The 15233-nt window shown below is 44.1% G+C and overlaps 1 protein-coding gene across 2 annotated transcripts in view; it reads left to right on the top strand.

Annotated features, from left to right (window-relative positions):
- The window catches only part of SUDS3 (SDS3 homolog, SIN3A corepressor complex component), a 1220864-nt gene that overhangs the window by 730593 nt on the left and 475038 nt on the right, over positions 1 to 15233 (top strand). For both annotated transcript variants that reach the window (XM_044068332.1, XM_044068334.1), the window contains one exon: positions 1002 to 1063. In XM_044068332.1, the coding sequence (XP_043924267.1) occupies positions 1002 to 1063 (62 nt within the window). The remainder of the gene's footprint in view (positions 1 to 1001; positions 1064 to 15233) is intronic.

The following is a 15233-nucleotide window of genomic DNA, read 5'->3' on the forward strand; positions in this document are numbered from 1 at the left end:
CCACCTCATGGCTGTTCATCTGTCTGGAGACTGCAGTGTTTTTAAAAGATGACACTGTAATTTACAAGGCCACTTAGCTATTAGTTGATAGTTAAATCATGAAGTCTTCAGTTGATAAAGATGTAGGAGACTGTATATGTAGCTCTTTTTCTTCTGTCATAGCAATGATCAGCTGTATGACTGCAACCATGATGTGTGTGTTCTATCCCGGTACTGCAAAGACCCTCCCATCTTGCTTTTTTAGAAATACACACTGTTTCACTTCATTGCAGGTGACAAGAGTAGTTCAGATCATGCTTGACAGCCACAGAAATTCTGATACATCAAATATATAACTTTTGTGCATATTCTTCTACAGTAATAGACGACCATAAAGAATGTCTTATAATAACATTTGACAGGGTTTTCTCATCTGTCTTTTATATTGTCCTAGGAAGAATGAATTAGTTTTGTTAAATGTTTTTATACCTGCCCACACCACTATTTCCCCTTTAAATGTTGTTTTGGATTATTCTGCTAGTCATTTTCAACTGAAGTTAGAAAATTCAGTTTTCTGTAATGTCTGCATGTCTTCTGTTGGATTTTCTACTTTAAAAAAAAATTGTGATTAAGTGGGTTACAAAGAATGTTCATCTTACTCATTCAAAAAAATTGTTTCCACTTTGGGATCTCAGTTTTGTTCTGAAAGCTTTTAGGGGGCATCTCTTGGAATTAGTTAATTCATTCTCCTTTTAGTTTCTTTCTTGGAAGTTAGTTTTGCTTGTGACTGTCATTTCGTCAAAAAGATTGTGTGTTTGTGTACTACTTTTGTTTTCAGATTATTGTATTGAAATGTAGAGAAGTTTTTGTTATTTAAGCTTAAGTATTTTTTGATAATAATGAATTTAACTTTTTGTTGTTTAGCTATAGTTATTTGTTCTGTAATTGTGATAAATAAAGGTAAAATCATAATAATCTTCAATTGTAAAGATGTTTGTTATGTACTCCTTAATTTCAAATACCTCAGCTGAACTATTTGCTGACAGAGGAGCAGATTATGGAGGACCTAAGATCACTAAACAAGGTGAGAGTTTTGTTTTGTATTTATTCCAATGTATTTTGACACTTCTGTAGAGTTGTATTTACTTTGCATTATTCTTTTAGATTAAAGCATTACATTTCCTTCAGTTTAAAACGTGTTTTTCACTACATGGCTTGAGATACAGCTATCTGAATAATGGGATAATTCAGCATGATTCAAAGTAGACTGGCTGGGTCCTGTTTGGTTGGCATTAGTTTAAATCATGTAAAAGCACAAGTGGGCAGCTCAGATGGGTTAATCCTGAGCCAAATGAAGAAAGTCCAAATCAGGTTTCAGGACTTTATTTTCTGTGTTCAGAGCTATCCAGACCTTACTGTGGTAGAGGGAAGTCCTACTGCTTACCAGTGGGAGTGGTGAGCATTGTACTGCCTATCTAATACTAGAGGAGTGGTTTCCTGCTCTGAAATTGTAATTTTATTAGCCATTTTGAGCTGATTTCTATCCCTTTCACCTTTCTGGCTTAAGAATGCGTGTGTTTGTGCATTTTTCACTTCATGCAGCACTACGGTTAAACTGTTCCAGGTGCCAGAAAGTCTGCTCTACAAATTTTCCTTGGTTGGCAGGGTGGCCTAATGGTTAAGGTGTTTGCCTTGCAAGCACAAGGTGCAGAGTTTGAGTCTAACAAGGGATAATTGGCTAGGCTTAAAATGGCTCGCAAGGGCAGTTAGCTTAGTACTAATCTATGAACCTATGAACTAGCTAGTTTCTCAGTAGTAGCACTAAAATCTGAACCCCTGTGACTAGCACTTGCCCTAGAACCTGCTGGAAAGCACTAGGAAACCTTAAACTGATACAAGCACTCAACTGTCCTTGTTAATAAGGAGAAATTAATCGTAGGCACTAAAAAGGCTATAATTGCAAAGTACCTTGCAAAGGTAAGGGAAAACAGCTCTTGTACTTTACAAAAAAAATACCTAAACAGGCATGTCCAAGGGTCAGCTTTCGGTGATTTCTCCTGTCCACCTGGTGAATCTGGGCATAGTGGGGCAATGCAGCAACTGCCTCATGTACGCAGACAACCCTCTCCTCCTACCACCCAACACTGCAACCTGCAAGAGATGCACTTACGTAGCCAAACTGGAAGCAAAGCACTCTCCAGCCAAGATTGTGTTAGACAGTCAAGAGGAGAAGGTTAACACCTGTACTACACCTCAAGCAACACATAACCCTTCAAAACCTACAATATCAACACCCACACATAGCAACACTAAACCCACATATGCAGAGGCCCTTAACAGTAACCTGCCCAAGCAACAAGGACCTCTGAAGCTGAAACGCAAACAAACACCAGTCACAACCAAAGTGACACATAGCTCACAACACCAGTGTGCCACCCAATAACAGCCCCTAAGGCAAGGCAACGTACCCAGCACTTTAGTCATAGGTGACTCTATAGTCAGACTCACTGATCTCCCACTCACCAGGCTGAACAAGGAGAAAATTACAGTCAGTTGCCTGTCTGGTGCCAAGATCCGCCACATAAAGCATGCACTCAAGTCACTCCACAACAAATACAAATACAGTTATGCCATTGTCCATGTTGGAGTGAATGACTTGAGACATACCTCTCTGGACTTCATGAAAAGAGACATGGAGGAGCTCTCAGATCATGTGGCCCAGGCAGGTATGACCCTAGCCCTGAGAAGCATCCTGCCTTCGCCCAGAATGATACCACAGTATAAGGACAAAGTGGATTGACTTCAACAATTGGCTAAGCTTCTGATGTGCCTGGGACGACATGATCGACAAACCACGATGTTGTGCCAGAGATGGTCTGCACCTGTTGCCCCTGGGATTCAGGTTAGTGGCTAAAGCTCTTGCCACCCCTATAGTGCCTTTTTTAGGCAAGGTTCAAAGGACAAAACCACCACAGTAACAGATACAAGCATGCAAAATCTGAAGATAATGCTACCCAATGCTAGAAGTCTAAACCTCAAATGCACTCTCTCGAGGCACTCCTAAAAATGGAGAACAATCGATATCTGTGCAGTAACTGAGACCTGGTTTAAGGCTCCAGAGAGTACCCCTGCAATACCAGGCTACAACTCTTACCACACTTTTCAGCCACCAAACCAAGACCGAAATACTTAAAGCTGGAGGAGTGCCCATATTCACCAAGGATATTCACACCTCCAGGCTAGTTGCCCAACACAGTGCATCTGAAATTCTCAAGGTGCAACTAACACTAGGTAAGACTGCAATCCAGATTGTAGCTTGCTACAGATCCCCCGCCATGCCCCAAGATTCTCACTACACCTTTCTAAACATACTGGAAAATATTAAGATACAACCAAACACCCTAATACTGGGTGATTTCAACTACCCTGACAATAACTGGGAAAACTACACGGGTACCAACACCTTTTCCCAACGGTTTTTGGAATTCATAAATTCCAACACCCTGGATCAACTGATCCATTGTCCCACCATGGGCTCCAGTATCCTAGACCTGGTCATTACCAACATGGGAGATAGATGCTCCACACCAGTAGTCACCCCCTCATTGGTCAGGTCTGACCATAAGCTAATCACCCTTGACGTCCGCATCCCACCCCCACCCCCCAGTAAGGAAACCTCAGTAAAAAAACTTCTCCAAAGCCAACTTCATGCTACTCAAGTCAGAAGTGACAAACTTCATGACACCCATGCAGACAGGAGCTGAAAGTTCGACTGCTGAATCCTACACTAAGGCACTGTATGAGTACATCCACTTGTTCATGAATCGTGCCATCCCAAATGGAACCAAGACGCTCTCCTCCAAAAAAAGGAAACCAATCTGGTGGTCCCCTGCCATAAACAAACTATACAACAGAAGGAAGAAACTGTTGCAGAGATGCAAAAAAAACTCCCTTACCAGCCTCAGTAAGAAGCTGAGATCCCTCATAAAATCCTCCAAAGCCAGTTATGAAAATAAAATTAACCAAGATTCCAAAGACAACCACAAGGCATTTTATAATTATGTCAAGAATCTAAATGGCAATGCTCAGATCTGCTCTGAGCTACAACAGAATGGCATTAAATATACTGATCCCAAGGATATTGCCAATATCCTGGCAGATCAGTTTAGTGCCAACTTCACCCCCCTCTCACCCCCTAAAGAGCCCATCTCAATACCAAAAGATCGCCAAATTGTGGTAATTACGGACACACAGGTAGAAACCGCACTCTCCAAAGCTTAGAGTACAGCATCCATGGGACTAGATGACATCCCGGGCTGTGTACTACATGGACTGCAAAATGAACTGGCACCTCACCTAAGTGTCATTTTTAATCATAGCCTCACCTCAGGCTTCATGCCCACTGAGTGGCAAACAGCTACTGTTATCCCACTCCACAAGGGGGGGAGCCACCTTGGATCCCGGGAACTACCGTCCCATCAGTCTGACGAGCCAGATCTGCAAGGGCATGGAACACATTATCATGGAACTTCTAAACAAAGACATTGGCAACCTTCAAACACTGGACCCCACCCAGTTTGGGTTCGTGAAGGGCCGAACTTGTCTCCTGAACCTGACTGACTTCTTCGAATCAGTCTCCAGAGCTGTGGACGAGGGTAAGGCAGTCTACACAGCCTATCTGGACCTCGCCAAGGCCTTCGACACCATCCCCCACTCTGGAATCATAGATAACTTACTAAGTTGGGCATAAATCCCTACGTCACTCAATGGGTTGCCAACTGGCTTACTGACAGAACCCAGACTGTAAAAGTAGCAGACTCCAAATCCAGCTCCAGACAAGTGACAAGTGGAATACCTCAGGGTTCAGTCCTGGGACCACTCTTGTTTGGCATATACGTCTCTGAAGTACAGGCCAACACTAAGGGACTCTGGCTAACAAACTTCATAGAGGACTGCAAACTGGAAGCCATTATTGAATCCCCAAATGATGTGGATGTTCTACAGAAAGGCCTTACAGAAACAGATGCCTGGTGCCAGAGCCATGGGCTCAAGCTTAATGCCAAGAAATATATAGTTATCCCCTTTGGGAAAAAACATGTACCCATGAATTACCACATAGGTGGCAGTACACTAAACACCGAAAGTGTGATGAGCGACTTAGGGACACAGGTGGACAGTGGTCTCACCTTTGATAACCACATCGCCACAACAGTCAGGAAATCATTCTATGTGGCATACCTCATCAATAAGGGCTTTTCATCCAGAAAAAAGGAGGTCATTGTCCCACTCTACTCATCCCTCATTAGACCCATTATAGAGTACAATGCCCCGTTTGGTATGTATCCCACAAGACATCTGCAACAGCTGGAAAGGCCGTAGCAATACCTCACTAAAAGAATCACAGACCTGAAGCAGATGCCCTATGCTGACCGTCTAAAAAAAACTCCAGCTATACTCTGTGGCATATCGTCTACTCCGAGGCAATCTCTGCTTAACATACAAGGCCATGTCAAACCCTGAGCTATTGGACATGCTCCACTTAAAGAAATCCCAATCCCTCAAAGCCACATGCTCCAGGGATCTAAACCTTGTCATCACAATGAACAAAACATGCTGGAGGGATAGATTCCTGACCCAGAGACTCCCCATACTATGGAATAGACTGCCCATACATGTCACGCAGAGCGCCTCCTTGGCTCTCTTCAAAAGGAACCTTGACAATTGGATGGGAGATAGGAAATTCACCCCAGGAATCACGTCAGTCGCCCTGCTAGATGGGGGTCCAGGGAAATAAATATTGTGGGAAGAAATATCCAGGGAATTGTTATGGCTAGGCTTGTATAGACTCTAGGGCCGATAGCATAGTACCAACCTATGAACCTATACCTCTCGACCTCTTAGAGCAAGACGTCTGGACAACGCCATTAATAAAAGTGGGACAAAGGCCCAAAAATAGGGGCAGTTTTTAAATATTGCTCTTACATACTTAGAAATTGATACAGTAACAGGCTTTGCATTAGCATAATTTGTTTGAAGGGTATAAAGTCTGAAACTCAAATGTCTGTCATTATTTTTTAACTTCAGTCTTTAATGATTTGCCACTAATTTGCCAGAAAACTACAATTTTATGAAAAACAGACCAAAAATATGAGGCAAAAACCTGGATATTCTGTGAAAATTTGTACAGTTGAGAGGTATGGCAAATGTAGAAACCACTGACTGAACGGAAATTGTAACACTTTCAGTACAATACACCCCAAACTTTCACATTCCTCTGCTGTATCAAGGTGTAAGATATTAAAACAGAATGAAGTCTTCCTATAGAAGGACTTTGCATGGTCAGCTTATGCAGTGAACCAGTCCCATTTCAAAGGTAAGTAAATTATATCAATTAAAAATGTATGTTATGTTCTTAATACAAAAATAAAAGTATATAAACATGCAAGAAATAATATGCATACTGTCTGATGCATAACGGTTCTTTTCTCATTAACACTTCATATGTGAGATGGAGAAACTACTTCATATTTGTAATATTTAAGCCTGATGTAAATGACTGATACAGCTTAAAACCTATATTAAAATCTAGACTGTTAATAAAGTAGTTTTCATCTCAGATATGAACAATGCTAATGAGAAATAATTTTTTTATGGATTTGAAATTATCATTTGCTTTTCATATATATTTATACGTTTTCATTTTTGTATGAGTTAAAGACATATTTTAATTGTTATAATTATACTGATGTATTTTTAAATTAGTTTTGAAATGAGATTGGTTGATTTTGTACCAGCTGACCTAGCAAAGCAAGTGTATTAGATGAAGTGTTGTGTTTTGAGCCAGTAGTTTATGTTTGAGTTTAAATAAGTCAGGACATGGTCTCATGGTGGTTGTGGGAACTGCATTTGAGTTTTCTAGATGTCAGAATGAAAATCCAGAAGTTATACAGCTTCACATCTAATGTTGGAGATAAGGCAGACATTTTTTTTCTTTGAATATTGTGGGAATGTTTAAGCTTTCAAAGCTGGTGCACACCATTTGCTGTAGAAGTAAACCTTCACCAGTCACTTGCTAATGGCATAGTTTGAGAACTCTTTGATTGGCAAGAGCTGAACAAGTTATATATCATTTTCCTGTTGGGTTCCATGTGTGGTGTGATGGTGGTTACAGAGACTCAAGATAATTTCCTAGATTGAAGCGAAGGTCTGTAAATTGCACATTTTGTCTACCCACAAACCTTACTTCTAAGTGACAGAGTGCAGATTTTTCCTTTGGTTACTATGAGTTTGTTAATGTTAAACTTTTAAAGTTTAATACATGGCAAATGGGCACCATTTGCTTTAAAGGTGACATGCCTGTATTGTGCACTTCTTTGAAGAGGGTTGTAGCTGCTGCTGCTGCTGCTGCTAACCCCAGGCACCCAGCACTGAAAGTTTATATATATATATATATATATATATATATATATATATGTGTGTGTGTATATATATATATATATATATATATATATATATATATGTATATAGATATATACACACACACATTGTATGTTTTTGAGTAGCCATGGGGGAGATATGGAGCAAATATATGAGAATATTTTAGGTATTATGTGGGGTGTGTGGAGTGTGGTACCTCAAAAATGGGATTTCTTATGGTGTTGGTTAGTTAACTTTCTGCATGTACTTGTGAGAGAATTATGATGCTTACAGTGTATACATTGCAGCAAATTATTGATGAGGATGCAGATAAATTCTATATCACTGTCTGCTTCATCCGTCTGTGGATGCTTTGGTAAGAGATTCCATAGTTCAGCAGCTGTTTTGCAAAATCACTGTCTGCTTCATCCATCTGTGGATGCTTTGGTAAGAGATTCCATAGTTCAGCAGCTGTTTTGCAAAATAATGTATCTGTCATAATGCTTTTATATTTATTGCCCTTTTACCTTCCACCCTTTATAAGTATTTAGAAGTGTCCATCTGAAAGTAAGTTCATGGAGACTGAATCATGTTGTGGCAACAAGTTTTATTGCTCAGAATAGATTAGCAGTTTAGTGAAATATTATAAAGCAATTCAAAGCAGATTTAAAATGGCAGACTACCAAGACAAACTTGTATAGGTGAAACAAATAATGTTAAGTTGTCAATCTGGCCTTCATTCTTGCTGGATGGGTTCGGAGCCGAACCTCGGCTCCGACTCGGCCTAATACTAAAGCTCGAGAGCTATTTTTACCGGCTCGAGGCTATGCTATGTCCCATAATGCTAGGTGTCATATACCTAGATCTCGTTTGCCGCTTGAGCTACGAGGTTGCGTTTTCACCGGCTCCAGGTCATATTTAAAATTTTTATATTTATAGTTAGTTTTTGATTGATATTTTTTCCCTAGATCTTTTCTAGTAGTGTTAGTAGTCTCCCGACTAGTCTTCCCTCCCTTTATTAATAGTTTTTCCTATTCTTTTCCACCCTTAAGGTGGTTAGGCCCCCCCCCCCCTTTATAGTAGGTTTGTACAGGTTCCTTTCAGTAGGTGTGTGTGGAATTTTGTTTTGTTTTATTGTAGAAACTTTGAGTGTCTTTCAAGTGTTGTGGGTGTGTTTGTATACTTGTTTAGACTTTTTTGTCTCGTTCCTGTGGTATCATGTCTAAGGATACCAAGATATCGGGATTCAAGAAGTGTGACTCGTGCTGTCATAAGATGTCTCTGACAGACGGTCACACTTCTTGTGTGTATTGTTTGGACCCTCTGCACCTGCAGGACTCTTGTTCCATCTGTCATGCTTTTAGCCCAAGAGTCCTGCAGGAGCGCAGAAATAAGCTCATCCTAAGGGGCTTATTGAAGCCCGAAGGTTCTCCTACCAAGCCTCTGTCAGGAAAACCTTCTAAGCCCACCAAACCGTCGGCTCCATGTCCGGAGCCAGCGCCGAGTGGACCTTCTTCTGCCTCGTCGGTTCTGGCCCGAACCAATACATCGAGGCCTCAGTCGGCTCCGACCTTGGCGTCAGAGCCATCTCCAAGCCGAAAGCGCTCCCGATCTCCTTCATTGGAGTCGGTCAGGTCGGCTCTGAAGTCCGCTTTGCTGTTGGAGCGGAGCCATAGGTCTCACTCCCCTAGATCTTCCGGGCTTTCGGACCACGACCTTGAGAGGGTAGTCAGTAGGCTTTTGAAGTCGCAGGCGCTCGCCCAGTTATTGCATAGCCTGTCTCAACAGACAGCGGCTTCCCCAAAGCCTGCTCCAGTTCCTCCTCCGACTATTCCTTCGAGTTCGGAGCCGGAGGCCGTCGGGGTTGGTACCGTAGGGGCGTCGGAACTGATTCCACCCTTATCGGTTCTTTTGTCGGCTCCGATCCCTTCATTGGCTCCATCCTTGGAGGGATCCGGGCGCCGGGACTCCCTCGTCGGTTCTGAGGGGGCGAGTGGCATCGGACCCTTGTCTGACCCCGTTCTCCCTCTTGGAGCGTCGGCACAGGTGGGCTCGGCCCCGACATCGGCCTCCGAGCCGTCCCTCTTGGTGCCGGGAGGAGCTCTCATCTCTTCAGAGCTGGGTCCCTCCTCTCTGCCTGATAGGGGCACCTTTGAGGTCTTGAGGAGCATGCTGGCTCCTATACTGGTGTCACGGTCGGCCCCATCGGCCCCTCCTTCCATGGTGCCTGCTTCAGCCTCTGCCTACCCTCCCGAACCCAAGCGTGGAGAACCAACGCTCCAGGTCGCCCCATTGGGCGTATCCTCCTCTTCTGAGGCCTCCCCTGATCCTGCGGGGGAGCCCCCTCGGAAGAGGACATGCAAGAGGAAGCATGTGGACTCCCCGTAGTCCGTGACATCTGACACCGACCTGGATGATTCGGAAGGGTCCCCAAGGTCCCCCTCTGAGGATGTCTCATTTTCTGACATCCTAGAGATCCTTAAACAGAGGGGGAACCGGTCTGCCCTCAACCCTTCCGAGGACGAGTCTGTGTACCTGGACTCGTTCGGTTCTCGCCCTTCCACCTCCTGGGTGTCCCCACCTTTTGACGCACTCATGGAGGTGGGGGCTCGGAAGGTGTGGACGGCTCCGGATACTATGGAACCAACTCCCCAGAGGCCCACAAAATTTATTACAGCCCCTTCGGACAAGCAGTTTCTCACTAAGGGCGTCCCCGTTGATGCCATGGTAGTGGCGGCGGCCAATAAGACGAAGTTGGCTGACTCCATTCCTGTCCATCCTCCTAATAAGGAATCTAGGACTATGGATAGGTACGGCAAGTGGATGTTGTCCTCAGCGACCTTTGCCATGCGTTCGCTGAATTATTTGTGCCATTTCACCCGTCTTCAGAGAGACCTTCTCAAAGAACTAGTAATACCTTATAGGACCCATCAGCTGCGGGGTCTCAGGAAAAGATCAAGTGCCAGCTAGGGACCCTGAACTCTATTGTAAACTCCTCCATGCGGCTCATTTCCTATGCCGCCGATGGAGCGAGTAGGGCTGCAGGCACGGGCATTGCTCTAAGGAGACACTCCTGGATGCGGCTTTGCCGACCCCTTCAAGGCGTCCTTCACTAACACCCCCTTTGACGGTTCTGCTTGTTTGGACCTCAAGTGAAGGATACATTGACCAGGTACGAGTAGGTAGGCAATACTCTCTCTGCCGTAGGAGTCTGTTTTTCTACCCCTTCTAGACCATACCCTAAGGGTCAGAAAGGTGGGAAAATGTGGTTCCGCAAACCTCGGGGAGTACTGCCTGACGCACGTGGTGAGCTTCCCTCCAGAGGCAGAGGAGGGAACAATAATAGACGCCACCCGAGGGGCAGGGGGGGGTCCGCAGAATGAGGGTAGCAGAGAATCTTTCTCTGACAAACCCTTCCAGCACCCCTGAGGAGCTGCCCGACTGTCCACCTTCGGAGGCAGTCGGGGGAAGACTATCACTGTACCCAGAAGCCTGGCATTCCCTCACGCAAGACAAATGGGTACGGTCGATCGTATCCGAGGGCTACAGAATTCCCTTTATTCACACCCCACAACAGCCAAAAGGGACCCTTCCAGACGTTCTACCCGGTCTGAGGGATTTAGCAGCACTAGAAATTTCAAAGCTGCTAAAAAAAAAGAGCCATCCAGCCAGTCCCAGCAGACCAACAAGGATCCGGAATCTACTCCAAGTTCCTTTTGGTACCAAAAAAGACAGGGGACTGGAGACCTATTTTGGATCTCAGCAGGCTGAACAAGTCGGTTCAAACAACGAGGTTCCGGATGGTCATGCTACAGTCCATTCTACCCTTTCTGGGTCACGACAATTGGATGTGCTCTATAGACCTTCAGGATGCGTACTACCGTATCAAGATGAACAGACGCTCCAGAAGGTTTCTCCGCTTCTGGCTGGGAGCCAGTCACTACCAATTCAGAGCCTTGCCCTTTGGCCTCACCACAGCCCCAGGGTGTTTACCAAATGCATGGCAGTGGTTGCGGCTCACCTGAGACGACAAGGATTCCAGGTGTTTCCATATTTAGATGACTGGCTCCTTACTGCCACCACCAGGCATCAACTACTCCAATCCAGAGATTACGCTGTACAAACGTGCAACACGCTAGGTATCTCTTTAAATTTCGAAAAGTCTGCATTGTCGCCTTGTCAGTCTATTACCTTCATAGGTGCCATTTTAAACACAGTGGAGCTCTCAGCAAAACTACCCACACAAAGAGTTTCAGACATTCGCAACCATGTTCAGATCCTATTACAGGAGAGCAGAGTCCAAGCCAGATTTGTACTAAAAACACTTGGTCTCATGGCAGCAGCAATCACCTTACCCCCCTAGCACGTTTTCATATGCGGATCCTGCAGTGGATGCTTTTTTCCCAGTGGTCCTTTCAGCAGCTCCCCATGTCACACACCATTCTAATCACTCAGTCATGCAAAAGACACCTTTCTTGTTGGACGGTCTCCCCTCAGGTACTCCAGGGCAGACCTGTGGTCCTTCCTCCTCCTGTTGCCACTGTGACAACGGATGCCTCCCTGATCGGGTGGGGGGGCATTTTCGGGGCAGGACAGTCCAGGGCACATGGCAACCCTTCGAATACCACTTGCACATAAATGTCTTGGAAATGAGAGCGGTACTTTTAGCGTTGCAGGCCCTTCAGGACTCTCTACCCACCGGGACTATTGCAATTCAAACAGACAATATGTCTGTAGTGTGGTACATCAACAAGCAGGGCGGAACCAGATCCTACCCCCCTATGTTGAGAAGCACTCAGACTTTGGCAATGGGCGATCTCTTCTCAACGGTTTCTGGTAGCAACGCATATTCCCGGGAAGTCTAACGTCATAGCGGACAGACTGAGCAGAGCCATTCTCATGCCTCACGAGTGGTCTCTCAACCAGACAGTAGCGGAAAGAATTTTCAGAAGGTGGGGTCAGCCTTGCTGCGACCTTTTTGCAACACCTCTAAACAGCAAGTGCCCAGACTTCTTCACCCTCTTCCCTCTTCCAGGTCTACCCCCCAGAGACGCTCTAGTTCACGATTGGCCACGGGGTCTTCCGTATGCAATTCCCCCATTTCCCTTGATTACTCAATCCAGAAAGCAACTGCCTTGAGAGCCAGGATGATCCTCATTGCCCCTTACTGGCCTCGACAAATTTGGGTTCCATTCCTGCAACGCCATCTACTGGAGCAGCCCTGGCATCTGGACCCAGTGCCAGATCTTCTGACCCTTCAGTCGGGCGGGCTGCATCAGTCCCTTCGATCTCTCAACCTCACAGCTTGGTTACTCCACTTCCAGCCCTAGCCAGGCTTCCCCTTATCTCTCAACCAGTTTGCGATATCACACTTCTCACAAGTCTACTACCAGAAAGACTTATGCTAGCAAATGGAAGCGTTTCTCTGTCTGGGCAGGGAAAAAAACACGTGGACCCCTTTATGGCTCCTGTCCAGACAGTTCTAGAGTTTCTAGCAGAACTCTTTCGATTGGGCTTCTCCTCAGCCACCATCAGAGTTCAACTGGCAGCTATTGCAAATTTCCACATTGGCTTGTCAGAGACCAGCATCATGTCCCACAAACTTTGCAAAGCCTTTTTAAAAGGAACCCTTTTACTTAGGCCCTCTGTTAAGGACCCTCCCCCACTGTGGGACTTAAATTTGGTACTGTCTTCTTTAATTCTTCCTCCCTTTGAGCCGGCGGCTTCTTGTTCGTTGAAGTTGCTCTCATGGAAAACACTCTTCTTAGTAGCCATCACCTCAGCAAGAAGGGTCTCAGAGCTTCAAGCCCTTTGCGTTCACCCTCCTTATCTTGTTTTTCACAAAAACAGAGTGTCACTTAGGACTAATCCGTCCTTTTTACCCAAAATAATCTCAGAGAAAAATCTGAATCAGACCATAGATCTTCCAGTCTTTTTCCCAAATTACACCAATAGAGCTAAACGAAAGTTACATTGTTTGGACGTTCACCGTCAATTATGCTTTTACCTGGATAGAACTAAGCAGATGAGAAAATCAAACCAGCTCTTCCTGTCTTATGCGGAAGGGAAGCAAGGCCATACAGTCTCTAAGATAACTTTGTCCAGGTGGTTGTCCTGTCTTATCATGTTGGTCTATCAATTGAGGAACAGGGAACTTCCTACTAAGCCTAGAGCCCATTCAACTAGAGCTTTAGCTTCTTCAATAGTCTTTCAGGCAAGATTGCCGATGGATTCCATTTGTGCAGCGGCCACTTGGGCCTCTCCTCATACCTTCATTTCTCATTACAAGCTTGATATGGCCTCCAGAAGTCGGGCTGATTTTGGTTCCACGGTACTCAAAAGTTTGTTCCATTGAGCCACCCAGGATTTAGGTGCTAGGGACGCTGTCCCATCCAGCAAGAATGAAGGTGAGATTGACAACTTAACATTGAGAAGTTATGTACTTACCATAACGTTCCATGTTAGTTGTCTTCTTCTCGCCTTCTTTCTTGCGTCCCACCCTCCATCCCCCTAGCCTGGAAAGATCTAGAGTACCTTGTGAGAATTATTGCCACCTCAGTTATTTCCCCAGCTAGCTCCCTTGCTCCGTCTTTTTTGCTAGCTCTTCTAGAGGGGTTTATATATATATATATATATATATATATATATATATATATATATATATATATATATATATATATATATATACATAGATAGATATATATATATATATATATATATATATATATACATAGATAGATATATCTTTCTCTTTTTTGTATCTATGATTAGGTGGATTATTCTCTGTTGTGGTGGGACATATAAATGTCCATAGTGTTAGCTATCGAACGAGATCTTGGGTATATGACGCCTAGTATTATGGGGCATAGCATAGCCTCGAGCCGGTAAAAATAGCTCTCAAGCTTTAGTATTAGGCCAAGTCGGAGCCGAGGTTCAGCTCCGAACCCATCCAGCAAGAAAGATGGCGAGAAGAAGACAACTAACATGGAACGTTATGGTAAGTACATAACTTCTCATTCTTTTTAGGTAGTACCTTCTGAATTATTCTTTAGATCACAAATCTGTTGTTGCCTTTTTCATTCTTTCTCAACGTATGGCTTTTGGATCTGTTCTTGGATCAGACTCTGATGTATTCCACAGACTTATGTATCCAACTTTTGAGCTTCTCCCTCTACCCATAATGCCATAATCCTACCACAATACCTTAGATCTCTTTTACCACAATCTCATGGAAGCGGTTCCTCTCTCAGAACATCTTATTAACCCGTTCAGGTTATTTGTGAGTATTTTTTTCTTTAAGAATCCTTTATATATAATTTTATAAATCCTCTCGCTTTTATGTTTTTTTTAGTTTTTCTGAGTTTGTATCTTTAGTCCTTCCTACCTTTGGTAGGTAAATTTGTTATGTAGCATTGCTGGTACTTTTTCTGTTACCTTGCCCTTCCTACTTCATTGTTAGGGTATCTTTCACTACTGTTTTTGGTAGTTTCTTTCCCTTAGTAAAAAATCTTCTTTCTTCCTTTTTTTCTCTTCCTAGAGCTGTGATTGAGAAGCTGACAGGTTTAAAAAAATGCACTTGCTGTGGGCACAAAATCCCAAATTCAGATGCCCACAGGAAGTGCTTTTACTGTTTAGGGGCTGCACACCTGGATACAAATTGCACTGTTTGTGCTGCTTTCTGTTTGAGGGCTGTTGCAGATAGGAGGGATAAGTTAGTTCTCAAAGGACTATTTCCTTCTTCTTCCATCTCCAGGGCTCAAACCCCCAGCAAACTTTCTAAAGCTGTGTCAGAGCATAGGAAAAGGTCTCCTCCTAATTCACCAAAGACTAAATCTATC

This window comes from Protopterus annectens, chromosome 4.part0 (assembly GCF_019279795.1).
Source record: "Protopterus annectens isolate FY-2018-M chromosome 4.part0, PAN1.0, whole genome shotgun sequence".
NCBI lineage: Eukaryota > Metazoa > Chordata > Ceratodontiformes > Protopteridae > Protopterus > Protopterus annectens.